The sequence below is a fragment of the Bubalus bubalis genome, chromosome 13 (assembly GCF_019923935.1).
Source record: "Bubalus bubalis isolate 160015118507 breed Murrah chromosome 13, NDDB_SH_1, whole genome shotgun sequence".
Classification (NCBI taxonomy): domain Eukaryota; kingdom Metazoa; phylum Chordata; class Mammalia; order Artiodactyla; family Bovidae; genus Bubalus; species Bubalus bubalis.
Window position 1 is genome coordinate 73,674,842 of NC_059169.1, and position 17,226 is coordinate 73,692,067.

Below are 17,226 nucleotides of genomic sequence, written 5' to 3' on the forward strand. Positions count from 1 at the left end.
TCAAATTGCCAACATCCGCTGGATCATGGAAAAAGCAAGAGAGTCCCAGAAAAACATCTATTTCGCTTTATTGATTATGCCAAAGCCTTTGACTGTGTGGATCACAATAAACTATGGACAATTCTGAAAGAGATGGGAATACCAGACCACCTGACCTGCCTCTTGAGAAATTTGTATGCAGGTCAGGAAGCAACAGTTAGAACTGGACATGGAACAGCAGACTGGTTCCAAATAGGAAAAGGAGTACGTCAAGGCTGTATATGGTCACCCTGCTTATTTAACTTCTATGCAGAGTACATCATGGGAAACGCTGGACTGGAAGAAACACAAGCTGGAATCAAGATTGCCGGGAGAAATATCAATCACCTCAGATATGCAGATGACACCACCCTTATGGCAGAAAGTGAAAAGGAACTCAAAAGCCTCTTGATGAAAGTGAAAGTGGAGAGTGAAAAACTTGGCTTAAAGCTCAACATTCAGAAAACGAAGGTCATGGCATCAGCTCCTATCACTTCATGGGAAATAGGGAAACAGTGGAAACAGTGTCAGACTTTATTTTTTTGGGCTCCACAATCACTGTAGATGGTGACTGCAGCCATGAAATTAAAAGACACTTGAAGGAAAGTTATGTCCAACCTAGATAGCATATTCAAAAGCAGAGACATGACTTTGCCAACAAAGGTTCGTCTAGTCAAGGCTATGGTTTTTCCTGTGGTCATGTATGGATGTGAGAGTTGGACTGTGAAGAAGGCTGAGCGCCAAAGAATTGATGCTTTTGAACTGTGGTGTTGGAGAAGACTCCTGAGAGTCCCTTGGACTGCAAGGAGATCCAACCAGTCCATTCTGAAGATCAGCCCTGGGATTTCTTTGGAAGGAATGATGCTAAAGCTGAAACTCCAGTACTTTGGCCACCTCATGCGAAGAGTTGACTCATTGGAAAAGACTCTGATGCTGGGAGGGATTGGGGGCAGGAGGAGAAGGGGATGACAGAGGATGAGATGGCTGGATGGCATCACTGACTCGATGGATGTGAGTCTGGGTGAACTCCGGGTGTTGGTGATGGACAGGGAGGCCTGGCGTGCTGCGATTCATGGGGTCGCAAAGAGTCAGACACGATTGAGCGACTGAAGTGAACTGAACTGAAGACAGCACTTCAGCAGTATGCTTGAGGGCCATTTTAGAAAGTGAGATCACCAACAAAGAGTACAAGAGTGTGAAAACAGTGACACGAAACAAACCGTGGAAAGGACACTGTTTTATAGTCAGAGCTGAAACAAGAAGGCGCCTAAACTGGAAACGTGTGCATCAGGTAATTCAAATCATTCACCCTTCTGTGAGTGTCCATGGTAGACCACAAAAGTGCCACAAGTATTGATTTGGAGGTTGCAAACTAATTTCAATGAAAAAAATTTAGGCAAATTCACAAACATGGAATCTGTGCATAATAAGAATCAACAATATAGCATGGAGGTTTTAAAGGCATTAATGTTGGGAGTCAACCACCTCTGAGTCCTGACCCAGTTATCTGATCAGTTACAAGAATATGGACAAGTTATGTGAGTTACCATGCTTTCAAACTGGAGGAACTGCACCTACTGCCTTGCTGCAAAGAAATACTTCAGAATTAAGAGATAATGTATGAAAGCACTAAGCTGGGGCTCTCGCACACTTCTGTCATCCTACAAGAAGAATAAACATCATCCTCCTGCTACCCCAGGTGGACCCACAACTGGCATCACCCTAACAGTCACTCAAATTATCCAAGACGGCAGGGCCATTGCTAAGTCCCACCTTCTCCCTGGCCCTATTCGGGCTCATCCTTCACTCTTCCCTACCCCTGAGTTTGTCCTGATAGCAGCTCCTTAAACACCGACACACACAGTGCTAGGCTCAAAACAGAGTCCTGCTGATAATTTTGGAAAGGAAAGGCACCGCCACAGTCGTGTCACTGACCATGGGAGCTGAACATGTGGTAGTGAAGACATCAAAGGATGCCAAGGGATTCCTAAGGGGGAATTCATGAGGGTGGCCATGCACCTCGAAACCACCCCATAAAAAGAGGATCAGAGTCACAGAGCTTACCTCCGACAAGCCAGGAGCAGTCGCACCTTTCCATACAGAGTCATCTCAGTGCGTTTTAAATGCAGATTTTGGAGCCTCTGCTTACAAGACTGATTCATACATTCAGTCATCCATCTGGTTTTCTAACCAGCTCCCCTGGGCAATTCTGGCTTCCAGTGGTCAGAACTGCTCTGAGGGTTGCAGTGTTCGTCACTCAGTCGAGGCCAACTCTTTGCAACCCCATAGACTGTAGCCCACCAGGCTCCTCTGTCCATGGAATTCTCTGAGGGTTACGCCAGGGCTAAACTAGGCCCAGAGGTCAAGACGGGAATCACACAGATGCTTATCCTAGTTCTCTTGCTAATAGCATGAAACTAGAGAACTCGCTCACCTTCTCTGAGACCCAGATTTTCACTAGTACAAAAGAGAGTCAGACTCTGTGATCTTAAAAGCACCTTCCCACATCGAAAGTCAGCAAATGGTACCTGTAAAATGGAAATAATACCATGTGCCCTGCTTAGTTCACAGCACCGTTACGAGGACTGAAAAGAGATAATGAATGCAAAAGTGTTTTTAAAACTGCCAGGTGCCATAGAAATGTAAGGTATTGTTATCGAGAAAAGGAGATTTCACTAATGGGGGAATTCTGAGATGATTCATAAAGCAATGAACAGGTGGGATGCCTCCTGGAGAAGAGGTAACAATTGCAGCAATGAATTTAAATAAAAATAAGATAACGGGAGCTGCTTCTAAATACACCAAAAGCATTTCATCCAAGTACATCGCAATGCTCTCCAAATATTAATTTCTCATTTCTTAGGTTATTTTCACAATTTTACAGATAGAGAAGATAGAAAACAAGTCAGGTTATTTGCATTATATATATTGATATATATATATAAGCATATATAGAGATATATAATTTGTAGAGTGTATAAAGTTGGCTAGAATTCTTTAAGACCTAAAGAGCTAGATAAATAGAAGGCATAGTTCTATGCTATTAACTTTGCAATAAGCACATGTCATTAACTTTGTAAGGATGTGCTTAATCTTCCAGAGAGCAAGGGTGCAGGGACATTCTGTGATCAGCACATTATTTACTTTAATAAATCCAGCTTCAGTAGTTTTCATCTTTCTCAACTGGAGAAGCACCCTGGCTCTTGGGGCTGAACCTGTGATCTGCATGAATCCCACTGTGAAGAGCCCAGACCATTTCTTGTAAATTGAAGGTGCCTTGATCCCAGAGTGAATAAGGAGTCAGAGGTCATCTTCATCCTCAAAGGGTGAGGCAATAGAGGGCTCCATCTCAGGAGTAACATCCTGCTCTGGAGGATGTTATTATGGAAAATGTAGTTTTAGTCAATGATTTATATTTCCATCATGAAAAAGAAAGGGAAGTTTTGTGCTAGACCCCAGGCTGAGTGAACCATCCACTGAATTCATTTAATCCTCACAACACTGATTTAATAAGGTGTTACTATTATTCCCATTTTACAGATGGATAGACTGAAACTCAGAGAAGTTAAATAACCAGCTCAAGTTCTACTTACTCAGTCACAAATCCAGTTCTGGCTCCCTGAACTTACTTATGTGAAGCACACATATGGGAAATCTCCATGAATTTAGCAAAGGGCTTTCAGTACTTGGGGACTTTTTATTATGGAAAATTTCAAATGTATACAAAAATAGAGAGGATAGTCTAGTACATCTCCATGTATCCATCACCCAGCTTCAGCAGTTATCAACTCAAGGCCACACTTGTTTCATCTGTAACATCATCCAATTTCAGAACCACTCTTCTGCCACTGGGTTATTTCAAAGCATAGACATGGTGTTATTTTATCCATAAATAAGTCAATGTGCATTTTTTAAACAAAACCACAATACCATTATCTTCCCTTTAAAATTTAACAGTGATCCCTTAATGTCAACAAATACTGATTCAAATTCTCCCAACTGTCTCATTTCTTTTTTACAATTGACTTTTATCGGAAAGATACTCTTTTTGATCCAACTGAACAACCAAAGAGAAATCACTGGTGCTTTATACCTATTCACAGTATCCTTTACGGCCTTAAAATTATCCACTTAAAAAAAAAAAAAGTATCCACTTAGTCAGCTGTCTGCATTTTATATCCACATCCTGAACTGGATAGCTGAGGGATTTCCAACTATCCCCTCAACATAAAGGCACTAAGTAGAAAGCTTAACACAGGGGTGGCAGATCCCTAGCAGTGGACAGTCTGGGTATTTGGCCCTTGTCCTTATGCATACCATTGCGTGGCCTCGGTCACATCCTCTCACCCTCTGATCTTGGTCTTCACTTCTGTGTGATGGAAAGGTCAGTGGCATTATCTCTAAACACCCTCTTGTCTAACTTTCTCTGGTGCAAGGGATCTAAGTTTGTAAACTGGCATTGCCGTGACCCCAGCAGTCCTCTTTTATCAACCTGGCTTACATCGAGTCCCCTTCCTTACGTGGCCAACACTTCCCAAGCAGACCCTGTGCTGTCTTTGTTTCATGCCTGGTAACCTAATCCAGAAAGCACTGATGGACTAATAGGTCTCCTTTACCTTCTCAACCAAGAGAACAAACCCTCCTCTTATGACTAAGTCTTTCTATTCTTCCTCTTCTCCCACACAGGACCCAGAAGGTGGCCAAGTCTAGCATCGTTTCATGGCCTAGCTTCTTAGGTAAAACACTTATTTTAAAAATGTGATAGTCATGTATTTATTTTAATGGGTATTAGGAAAATATAGCTATTTTTATCAAACCCACAATCCTATGGATAGGATTAGGATAAGCCAACATAGAGCAACTTCTTTTCTCTTTATGAAAACGAGAGGATGTAAAGAAAAACAACAAATATACAGGCATTTCAGATATACCAAGAATCATGCTTAAACTCTGGGAAGATGCTGAACCAAGACAAATTCTTTCTTTCCCATATTTCCCTGATTCCAATCAGACCTAACTGGACCTAGTCCGCAAAGGAAATCTCTTTCTTGGCCTCATGCAAACTCCTCACCCTAATCAATTCCTACTTTAAACATTCTTGCACCAAATCTTCCTCCACTTTTATGTCAATGAATCAACTAACACTAATTGGGCATTTGTTCTCAGACCTGCCCTGAAGGAACTTCCAATCAATTTGAAAATCAATGCATTAGCACCAACTATTTCTTGGGGTAAAACCTTTAATTCTGATAGTAAAGTACAGGGCACAGAGGACTGGACGTCATGAAACTAGAGTCTCAGCTCTGTGCTGTAAGTTCATGGCCTTTACAAAAGCACTTGACTTCTCTGCCTCAGTTTCCATATCTAGAAAATGTGGGCGCTAGCATGATTCGGAGACACCCTCTATGTTTGTGCAAGCTGTACGATGTCCAACTCTAGAGGATGCCAGTCACAACTGGTGTTGCAGTGCAGAACCTGTGCAACCATCCACAGCCATTTGGCTAACATCTGCCCTATTTGTTTCAGAGGTTTTGTTGAGCTCAAAAATAAAAGGAGAATATGTGACATCTTCTTTGTTTATAGGGAGCTTCAGACATGCAAGAATAGTGACTGTGCATTCAGAAGAGAAGTTGCTTAGCATTCCCTTCAATTGTACGGAGCAAGGTAAAGGAAGTAACACGGAATGACTACTATGTGATGATACGCTAACTGATTTCCATATTTATACGTAACATCTTACTGAAAAGAGCTACCATGGGTCTACTGAAGCTCACGTAGCCAGCAAAGATTTAAAATCAGGATATCTGACTCCAAACTGCATGCTCACTCTAGCTCTTCACAACGCTCCAATATTTTATTCTGCACGTGTTGTGTTTTCATTACTTTGCAGTGGCTTTCTTCCCATCTTCTCCCCAGATGAATAAACTGTCATTCTCTTAGCACAGTCACCTGCCCCTTACTCTTTTGACATCCCTAGTTTTGGAAATCAGAGCAACACGTTTCACAGACAGTGGCGGTATAATGAGAGGTATAATGAGTCCTTGCCAATGCACTCATCAACCAAAGCTCACTGAAGGGTGAGGAGGAGATATTAGGTTGACTACACAACACTGTCGGAGAAGGCAATGGCACCCCACTCCAGTACTCTGGCCTAGAAACTCCCATGGACGGAGGAGCCTGGTGGGCTGCAGTCCATGGGGTCGCGAAGAGTCGGGCATGACTTCACTTTCACTTTCATGCATTGGAGAAGGAAATGGCAACCCACTCCAGTGTTCTTGCCTGGAGAATCCCAGGGACGGGGAAGCCTGGTGGGCTGCCATCCATGGGGTCGCACAGAGTCTGACACGACTGAAGCGACTTAGCAGCAGCACACAACACTGTTACATCATACTATTTTGGGCCCTCCAAAGTGGTGATCTCGTTTGCCTTAATATTTTTAGTCTATTTTGTAAAGTCATATCCACATTTCAATTCACATTTTAAATTGCAGAGCAGTTGCATCACAGGGCTTCCACCCACACCCACCTACATAGCCCTTAAAAGAAGCTGCCCTCTGTACACAAGCTTGCTGGTTGTCCATGTCACCATCTTGAACCTATAATCCAATGAGGGTAGAGGCCTCAAATTCCCAATAGCTTTGGGCTTAAAAGTCCCACTTTGGCTGCTCCTGTGAAAGTCATTTAGCTTCTCTGAAAGTCACCTCAGTGTAGCTGCTCTGTCTACTGCCAGGGGTTACTGTGAGAGGCCAAGAAAGTGGTTACTAAGGTGTCATCAAGACCAAACAGAGGGCCAGTTCTCCTGGTAAAGCTTAACCATTCCTGGCCTAAAACATTAGAGCAAATCCTAACTGTCTTTCTTTATGAAAGAACTTGACAAAAAGCGAGCGTCTGCAAGCACTCAAGGTGCTTGAGGTACCAAATCCCAGGCCCCCTTAGCTGACGTCTGAAGCCAGCTCCTCAGTAGGTCTCCTCAACCAGTGGTATCACAGGCTTGGTTTCATGGGCCAAACTAATCTGCCCTTGGGGTCACTGAGCCCTAAACCAGAGGTCTGGGCCAATTAAAAGCCCCTGGAACACCCCTCAAAGTTCTCCTCAACCTCGGAGGTGGGGTCTCCGGCAGCATGACCCAAACCCCCAGCACAGCCTGGCCTGGTTTTCAAGAAAGAAAGGACAGTTTCTTCTTTGACATGTAGGACATGCCCTCATAGGTGGGAGAGGAGAAGTGGGGGGCTTCTTCATGGAAGAACAGGATACAGGAAGGAAGCAGGAGGGGAGACGAGTGGCCGTGGGGCTCATCACACCTTCCATCGGGTCACCTTTGTTAGGAAGGTGACCCAGAGACGCTGCCCTCGGGAGCAAAGTGCTCCCGGCTGTGACCTAAGGAAGGTGCATAGTGCTAAGGATGCAGGAAGGGCCCTGGGTACCGAGAGCTCCCGCTCAGACGCCTGAATCCCGCCTGTGGTTGAGCTCCATCCTTACCATCAGGCCTGGGCTTCCCTGGTGGCTCAGACGGTAAAGAATCTGCCTGCAATGCAGGAGACCCGGGTTCCATCCCTGAGTCGGGAAGATCCCCTGGAGAAGGGAATGGCAACCCACTCCAGTAGTCTTGCCCGGACAATCCCATGGACAGAGGAGCCTGGTGTGCTAAGGTCCATGGGGTTGCTGCTGCTGCAGCTGCTGCTAAGTCACTTCAGTCGTGTCCGACTCTGTGCAACCCCATAGACGGCAGCCCACCAGGCTCCTCTGTCCCTGGGATTCTCCAGGCAACAACACTGGAGAGGATTGCCATTTCCTTCTCCAATGCACTAAAGTGAAAAGTTGAAAGTGAAGTCGCTGAGTCGTGTCCGACTCTTAGCGACCCCATGGACTGCAGCCTACCAGGCTCCTCTGTCCATGGGATTTTCCAGGCAAGAGTACTGGAGTGGGGTGCCATTGCCTTCTCCGAAGGTCCATGGGGTTGCCGAGTAGCAAACATGACTGAGCGACTAACACTTTCACTTTTCACTCTTTATCCTTCTCCCCAGCATCCCTTTTTAAAATACACGTGGTCCTGGAAGGAAAATGTATGAAATCACCAACCACATGCCCCGGTCAGATCACCAGCCTCGTGTGTGGCAAATGGAGACCACATAGGAGGGATGGCGGCTGGAAATGGGGGTAGGGCTAAGGGCAGAGGGGAGGTGATGAGACCGAAGCGTATTTCTGAACCTAAGGGGTGTCTAAGGAACAGGACCTTCGGGGATGGAGCTTTCGAGGTTGCTGGCCTCCCATCTGAAGAGTTGGGGAACAGAACTGGACACTACTCGCCAGTTTAGTTGCCAGGCACTGAGATTCTCTGCACTTACAGAGAAGTATGGTCACCACAGACCAGAAGGATGTCCGAATGCCCTCAGCAGACTCCAAGTCTGTTGACCAGGTTTTTTTTAAAGCCCCGCTTTTGCCAGCATTACTGAGGGTTATGGTCAGAGAACATTCAGCCCTCTGGGGTTACGTTTCAAGCCTGGGGAAGCTGAGACCCAGAATATGCTGGAAGGAAAGGCAGGTGCTGCTGCTGCTGCTAAGTTGCTTCAGTCGTGTCCGACTCTGTGTGACCCCATAGATGGCAGCCCACCAGGCTCCCCCGTCCCTGGGATTCTCCAGATCTGCCACTAATTTTCAGATCAGGTGACAAGGCTGAGTATCACGATCATATGCTTAAATCAACTCCACTCCTCAGTGCCATGAGAAAGTCAATGTTGGTTTTAATAAATGCTAACAGATAAGAGGATAATTTGCAGAGGATAATCCTAACACTAACAGCAAAGAGGCTAAAGATGTCCTCTCTCGTCGTGTGTGGTGGTTTTAGCTAATTGTTTAACACAGAATCTTCTGAAATCTTCCTCCTAACACTTTTTCAAACTGGCAGAGCTACAGGCATTGTCGGCCACAGATTCCATAGCTTCTAAAGAACAAACCCAAACAAAGGGGATTGAGAAACGGCAACAGGGAGGGACAAGGAGGAGCCCTGGAGGGGCGATAGGACCCCATTCTGACCTGGGGAGGAGCCTTCACTAACAATCTCGCAGGAAACAGAGCCTTTATGAGATTCACAGAGAGCGCTCACAGGGAAAACGGGAATGCTGGGGAGAACTGAACCGTTATGTACAAAAGGAACTGAGGGGCAAGGGAGGTGGGGGGCAGCGTGCAGAGAACTTGGGAAGGAAGTAACTTGGGAAGGCTGGCAAGTTAATGCGCTGGAGAGAAACAGATTAGAAAACACAAATATTTACTGTGAGGAAGGAAAACTGGAAATCAGTAAGACCCGAAAAGACCTAAGGGTGATAACAAATAGAGAATCATAGACATTTGCAATGCAAATGAGAAGCGTTCAGGCAGGGTTGGGAGCTGGGGGGGTGGGGGGGGAGGGCAGAGGCACTTTCTGGAGACACAGAGCTGCTCCTGCAATTCCTTCTTGAAACAAATGGACTCAGTCTCAGAACCAGAACGAAGCAGAATGTGGCAGATTCGTGCAGGGAGCTCCAGGGCTTGGCAGTTAAGATGGGGGGCGGGGAGGCACCCTCTCCTAAAAGCCAGGGAAGAAGCAGGTGGCATGTGCCCAGCTTGTGGCAGAGGACGTGGGCACTGACCTGGCTTCAAGCCTCTAACTCCAGCTCCGCCATTACCAGTGGCCTTGCTGCGGTTCCCAGTTCCCGGTCCTTTACAATCTCTCCCTTGCTCTGCATGGCCCAGGGCCCCATCGTGACCAAATCAGCGCTCAGTCAGTCTCCTTTCCTCCCCGTGTTACTCAGATCAATCCTTCTCCTGCCACCAGCCGTAAGCCTCTCCTTTGGGGAGGTCCAGTCAGCACACTGATCCCTCTCACAGCCTGCTCAGATCATCTAAACGCACAGGTGCCCCTTTACCCCCAAAGAGAAGGAAATGGCAACCCACTCCAGTACTCTTGCCTGGAGAATCCCATGGACAGAGGAGCCTGGCAGGGCTACAGTCCATAGAGTCGGACATGACTAAGTGACTGAACACTCTTCCCCCAGAGTGTGCCCAGCGCATCCTGGCAGGGGTCTGGAGCCTGACTCAGGACTTGTGCCCCTCCGGTTGTACCCTTGAGGCTCATCTGCCTGTGTGTGGCACAGGCAGCAGGGTGTCCTCTAATTTCATGCCTCCAAGACCCCACTGGGGAGTCAACCCTCTTCCCACACATCCCTGGACAGAGCTTTCAGATCGTTACCTCTGCATTGGATTCCTCCACCCTACATTTCAGCCCCTCTGGCTGCACCGCCATGATCTTCCACCAGGGCCTTAGGTGACTCTGGAGAAGCAAGGCTGCCCCCTTTGTGACATAGCAGTAGAAACAATCCAATCAGGAGGACCCCTCCCGGGAAACGGCTGCTTAGCAGGAAGAGAACTGAGAATGTCCAGCCTGTCACCCGTTCACTGGCCTCCATTCTGACCCCCTCAGGCTCATCCCCCTTACGCTCTGTCTCTGGTACACGGCAGGCCCTAATCCTCCTGGCCCCTCCACAGGACCCCATACTCCTTGGTCCATGCCCAGGTTCATGGGTTCAGTCCTATGCCCTTGATCCCAAGTCCCAGTTCTAATTCTCTCCCCAGAAGTCCAGAGTACTGGCACAACGTGCGTGTGTGCTAAGTCACTTCAGTCGTGTCCGACTCTTTGCAACCCTCTGGATTGTAGCCCGTTAGGCTCCTCTGTCCATGAGATTCTCCAGGCAAGAACACTGGAGTGGGTTGCCATTTCCTCCGCCAGCGGATCTTCCCCACCCAGGGATCGAACCCACGTCTCTTACGTCTCTCGCATTGGTAGGCGGATTCTTTACCACTAGCGCCCCCTGGTGGTAAAGAAGCTCCAAACGATCTAATTTTGAAAAGACTGTTACAGAAACTTCTAGCTGTCGGGCTGGACGGTCTTATCAGATCACTGAACCCACCCCCTCATTTGACAGGAAACCCAAAACCTCGAGTGACTAAGTGGCCTGCCCCCAGCGCACAGCTGGCTGGCAGCTGACCTACAGCTAGAATCTGAGGCCCTGGCTACCGTTGTCCTGCAGTATCTTGCTAGGGCTTGGAAAGAGGGGGGTTATTCTGGCCAAAACTGAGAGGTTACAGCCTTCTGTGTTCATCCCTACCTGAGGTAGAACCACATTGATGGGAATTTCTAGGCTTTCAGATCTGGTATCTCTTTTTCTTGTAAAATTTGGCCTCGAGTGCTGTGGAAAAGAGAAAATAGGCAGATTTCTGTTTTCCAGCCCATCGTCTGAGCCTCAGCCGCTCAACTGTGAAACACAGGACTTCCTACTATCCACTTCTCCCCTCCTGTTAATTATGTACGTTAGGAGAATGTGAAGATGGTATAAGATGCTTCATCAATCTCTGAACAGAAATTAAGACACGTCTTACAGTTGATGACAGAGCCTTCTGAAAGTCTTTAGCTACTGCCTTTTCTCATTACTATTCCTAGCTCAAGGAAAAAGCCATACCAATGTTAGGTGCCAGGTATAGGTCCTGTGCAGAAGCTGGTCACCAAAACACTCAGAACATTCCAGAGGTGACATCACAAAACAATACGGTCTTTCTCAAGGCTCATGGTCTCTCTCTGAGCATCGCAGGTGGGAATGAGGGGTCTGCTGGTCAGGCATCTGGTTGTGTCCACGTGGCCGGTCAGGGTTGGTGTGACACACAATAGCCCAAACACTGCACCCCTGTTTGGTCATCCTGGCTGACATTTGCATCTCCACTGCCAGGCTGGACTGAGACCCCTTTCCTCTCTCCAGAGGTGGCATTTGCTACTTGGATTACTCAAGAAGGAAGAAATCCAAATTGAACTCTTCCCAGACCAAGAGAAAAACAAATGGAGTCTGAGATGTTTTCTGACACCAACCCATTCTTCAGTTCTCTGACACCCATTGGAGGTCCTACAATTCAATTCTGACGCACCCTACCTGACGTTAATGCCGGATCCCCCAAGTTAAAGGGCGCAGTCCCCACAGAACTGCCCCCACCTCAGATGCCAGTCAGGAGTCTTGGGCCACCAATGCATGCATGCTGAGTCACTTCAGTCATGTCTGACTCTGTGTGACCCTATGGACTCTAAGCCTGCCAGGCTCCTCTGTCCTGGGGGAAATCCCAGCTCTTGCCTGAGGCAAGAATATTGGAGTGGGTTGCCATGCCCTCCTCTGGGGATCTTCCCGATTCAGGGATCAAACCCGCATCTCTTCTGTCTCCTGCATTGACAGGTGGGTTCTTTACCACTAACGCCACCTGGGAAGCCCCTTGGGCTACCAGTCTCACACTCAGACTCATGCTTAGTTGCTCAGTTGTGTCCGACTCTTTGCCACTCCATGGACTGTAGCCTGCCAGGCACCTGTCCATGGAATTCTCTGCAAGAAACTGGACCACCAGAACTTCAACTAACAGCTATACATCAGGGGTTTCCACAACCCAATCCTTAATTTCGATCATTGGCTAGAAAAGCTCAAAGAACTTAGGAAAACACTTTACTTACAATTACAGGGCTTTTTAAAAAATAAAATAAAAGATACAGCTCAGGAAAAGCCAAACGCAAGAGATGTTTAAAGCAACATATGAGGGGAGAGGAAGGCGGAGCTTCCATACTCATCAGGGCAAACCACACTTCGGGCATCTCCCTGCGTTTCCCCAACGCGGAAGCTCTCCAAACCCTGTCATTTAGAGGTTTTTACGGAGGTTTCATTACATGGTCATGATTGATTATTTCATTGGCCTTTGAAGATTGAATAATAAAACATACTGTCACTCAAGGAATCTCAAAAGTTTTAGTTACTCTGTGCCAGGAACTGGGGACCAAGACCAAATACATATTTTTATTAGATCACATGTAGCAACTGTTGACACCTGGGCTTCATGAAACGAGCAGTCTAGTCTCCTGGCCTCCGTTCTGTCAAATCATTTGTCCCTGGAGGCTGTCAGTGGGAACACTCTTATGTATTTCAAGTCTCCTGTTAGGCAGAAAGCTCCAAACCCATGTTATTATACCACACACATGAAGAGAATGATGGATCAGGGCCACCGAAACAACCCACCGAAAGCTCCCACCCCTTAGTCACACATAAGCCTCGCTTTAAGAAAATCCAATGTACAAGAAAATCAAAGACATACATATGCAAAAGCCAAGAGGGTAGTTAATCCCATTATCATTATCAAAAAATGTCTTATTTTCAATGAGAATTTCTCCCGGGGTTTCTTCTTTTAACTTGTATTTTATTTGTGGTTACAGACATATAACACACACATATAACAACATATATATAACAAACATACATATAACAACATAACAAACACATAACATTAAATTTTCTATCTTAAATATTTTCAAGCGTACAGCCCGGGAGTGTCAAGAATATCCATCCACATTGCTGTGCAATGGATCGATGGAATCTTTTCATCTTGCAAAACTAAACTTCTAGGACCATTAAGCACTTCCTCCCACTCCTGCCTCCCCTCAACCCTTAGAAACCATCTCTACGTTCTACTTCTATGATTTTGTCGGCGGGGGCAGGTGGTGAGGCGGCGGGTGGGAACACCAGACAACATGTAGGATCTTAGTTCCCCAACCAGGATTGAAAACGTGCCCCTGCAGTGGAAGTGAGGAGTCCTAACCACTGAACTGCTAGGGAAGTCCCTATTACTGTGCTTTCAATTACTTTAGGTACCTTATATAACCGGAATCTTACCATATTTGTCCTTTTGTGACTGGCTTATTTAATTTAGCACAACACCTTCTAGACACCTCTGTTTGGGAACATGTGACAGGATCTCCCTTTTTTAAGCAACATAATATGTCTTTGTGTTCATGTACCACATTTCCTTTATCCGTTCATTAGCTGATGAACATCTGGGACTTCCCCCGTTTTGACTATTGTGAATAATGCTGCAATGAACACAAGGGTATAAATATCTCTTTGAGAGTCTGCTTTTATTTCTTCTGGATATAAGCCCATACGTAGGATTGCTGGATCATACATGATTTAATTTTTAATTTTTTAAGGAACTTCCATACTGTTTTCCATTGCAGCTACACCATTACTTCCCGCAGCAGTGCAGTGAAGTGAAAGTCACTTGGTCACGTCTGACTCTTTGCCACCCCATGGATCTTCCCAACCCAGGGATCGAACCCAGGTCTCCCGTATTGCAGGAGGATTCTTTATCAGCTGAGCCACCAGGGAAGCCCAAGAATGCTGGAGTGGGTAGCCAGCGGATCTTCCCAACCCAAGAATCGAACTGAGATCTCCTACATTGCAGGTGGATTCTTTACCAGCTGAGCTACAGTGCAGAAGTGTTCCCCAATTGTCCACACCCTCATCAACACTGGCTCTTTTCTGTTGCTCCAAGTGTTTCTGTAAGTGATTAACTTTCATACCGCCTGAAAACACAAGTCAGTTTTCCCTTATACACACACCTCACGGAAGCACCTTCATATCCACATTAGAGGCTGAGCTGGGAAGACTAAACAGAGAGGCAGCTGTATGCGTCTCCTAGAGACGCCCAAACAAAGGACCATGAACCGAATGGCTTAAGACAACAAACACGCATTGTCTCCAGATTCTGGGAGACTCCTTATCCACTGTTATCTGGTCAAAGCCCCTTCCCACCTAGTCCTAGGAGGGGGAGTGCTGAGGGAAGGAAGGCAAGCAAATAGGCACATGGACTGACCTGCCACATTAGCGTGAAAAGAACTTCTTTTACTGAACCCAAACAAAAAGTTCTGATAAGAATAAAGAAGGCTGCAAGATAGCAAGGTCATGGCCACTGGCCACTGCGGACCTGGGTACAAATCTGGGGGCCCAGAAATAGTTATTTACTACGGATCTTAGTCAGCTCTGTCTGCTATCACATCCACAGGCTGGATGACCTAATGACTGACAATTATTTCATACAGTTTTTGAGACTGGGAAGTTCAGAATTAAGGTGCTGGCAGGTTCAGTTCCTGATAAGGCCCGTTTCCAGGTTTGCAGATGGCCACCTTCTCACTGTGTCATCACGTGGAGGAGAGAGAGAAAAAGAGAGAGAGACAGAGTGTGTGTGTGTGTGTGTGTGTGTTCTGGTCTCTCTCTTTTATAAGCACACTAATCCCATCCTTAATACTTCATCCAAACCTAATTACCTTCCAAAGGCCAAACCTCGAAATAACCATCACACTGTGGATGAGGGCTTCAAAATACGAATTTTGAAGGGATGCAAATATTCAGTCTGTATCGCTATGTGACCTGGGCAAGTGACCCCACATCTCAGAAGCCCTGTTTCCTCATCTCCAAAATGAGGAAATTACAATTAATTTGAGAGTACCGATGCAAAGAAGCTGACAGTAAGCTCTCAATAATCATTGTTTTGGCGCCTTCATAGAAAATTACCTTGCTCCCTTCGATTTATAATCTCAAAGCAGCTGACACTCAACTGGTGCTGCTGTTAAAACCTGCTTGACACTACAGCTTGCCTGGGGGCTTGTTTCTTTGCTTGCTTGATTTGCCTTTTGCTTTTAAGGGAAGAGCATTTCGAGCTGGGCATCCTGGTACCGGCATCTGCAGTTGCCTGTGACGGGTCCCTTCTGCCTCAGTAGGGGACACGCATCCATAACCCAGTACTGAAAAGCTTCCTTGAGCCTGTGCTCCACGTGCCTTGTTATTACTCAGATTAACACCATCATCAATCATCCACGTGCCATGAGCATCCACAACTGGTGGGCGCGGCCCAGAACACGGAGGTAGCCATGCCTCGTGGGTTTCTAATCTAAGCAGACAGGTAGAGCAGACACAAAGCAAAGGGCAAGCACACACACGGGCTTCGCACGTCTGCAACTTGCCTGTTGATGAATCGCAGGGAAATTCAACAAGCAGGAGGGTCCATAGAGAGCATGGGGCCCCCGTGCTTCCTCCAGAGAGCCACAGAAACTGCAGCTCTCGGCCCAGGAATCAGAAGTGCACAGGGGTATGTGCTGACCTTCCTCTCCTTCTCATTTGTCGAGAAAGAGATGAGGCGTTGCATGGGTGAAGTGAATTACATGACGCCTGTCCTCTCCAAACTGCATGATGTGCTGGGGAAGGTCTGTTACTTTCGCTGAGGAGGGTAGGCTTCCCTGGTGGCTCAGCAGTAAAGAATCTGCCTGCCAGTGCAGGAGACACAGGTTCATAAACAGACATTTCTCCAAAGAAGACATACAGATGGCTAACAAACACAAGAAAAGATGCTCAACATCACTCATTATCAGAGAAATGCAAATCAAAACCACAATGAGGTACCATCTCACGCCAGTCAGAATGGCTGCTATCCAAAAGTCTACAAGCAGTAAATGCTGGAGAGGGTGTGGAGAAAAGGGAACCCTCTTACACTGTTGGTGGGAATGCAAACTAGTACAGCCACTATGGAGAACAGTGTGGAGATTCCTTAAAAAACTGGAAATAGAACTGCCATATGACCCAGCAATCCCACTTCTGGGCATACACACCGAGGAAACCAGAATTGAAAGAGACACGTGTACCCCAATGTTCATCGCAGCACTGTTTATAATAGCCAGGACATGGAAGCAACCTAGATGTCCATGGGCAGATGAATGGATAAGAAAGCTGTGGTACATATACACAATGGAATATTACTCAGCCATTAAAAAGAGTACATTTGAGTCAGTTCTAATGAGGTGGATGAAACTGGAGCCTATTATACAGAGTGAAGTAAGCCAGAAAGAAAAACACCAATACAGTATACTAACGCATATATATGGAATTTAGAAAGATGGCAACAATAATCCTATATGAGAGACAGCAAAAGAGACACAGATGTATAGAACAGTCTTTTGGACTCTGTGGGAGAAGGTGAGGGTGGGATGATTTGGGAGAATGGCATTGAAACATGTTACCATATGTGAAACAGATCACCAGTCCAGGTTTGATGCATGAGACAGGGTGCTCAGGGCTGGTGCACTGGGATGACCCAGAGGGATGGGATGGGGAGGGAGGTGAGGGGGGATTCAGGATGGGGAACATGTGTACACCCATGGCGGATTCATGTGAATGTATGGTGAAACCAATACAATATTGTAAAGTAATTAGCCTCCAATTAAAATAAATATATTAAAAAAAAAAAAAAAAACAAAGGAGACATGGGTTCAGTCCCTGGGTTGGGAAGATACCCTGGAGAAGGGAACGACTTACCCACTCCAGTATGC

General features: G+C 46.4%; 1 protein-coding gene across 5 annotated transcripts in view; it reads right to left on the minus strand.

Annotated features, from left to right (window-relative positions):
* The window catches only part of CBY2 (chibby family member 2), a 138,876-nt gene that overhangs the window by 2,128 nt on the left and 119,522 nt on the right, over positions 1-17,226 (minus strand). For 2 of the 5 annotated variants that reach the window (XM_044926822.1, XM_006072537.3), the window contains exons 1-2: positions 11,510-11,669; positions 11,159-11,239 (exon numbers count right to left, since the gene is read on the minus strand). The exons of 1 other annotated variant lie outside the window; for it this stretch is intronic. In XM_044926822.1, coding sequence (XP_044782757.1) covers positions 11,159-11,239; positions 11,510-11,584 — 156 coding nt within the window. In that variant the 5' untranslated portion in view covers positions 11,585-11,669. Of the gene's footprint in view, positions 1-10,242; positions 10,331-11,158; positions 11,240-11,509; positions 11,670-17,226 lie in introns of those variants that run through there. 2 more of the 5 variants (XM_025263009.2, XM_025263010.2) reach the window with 2 other exon arrangements.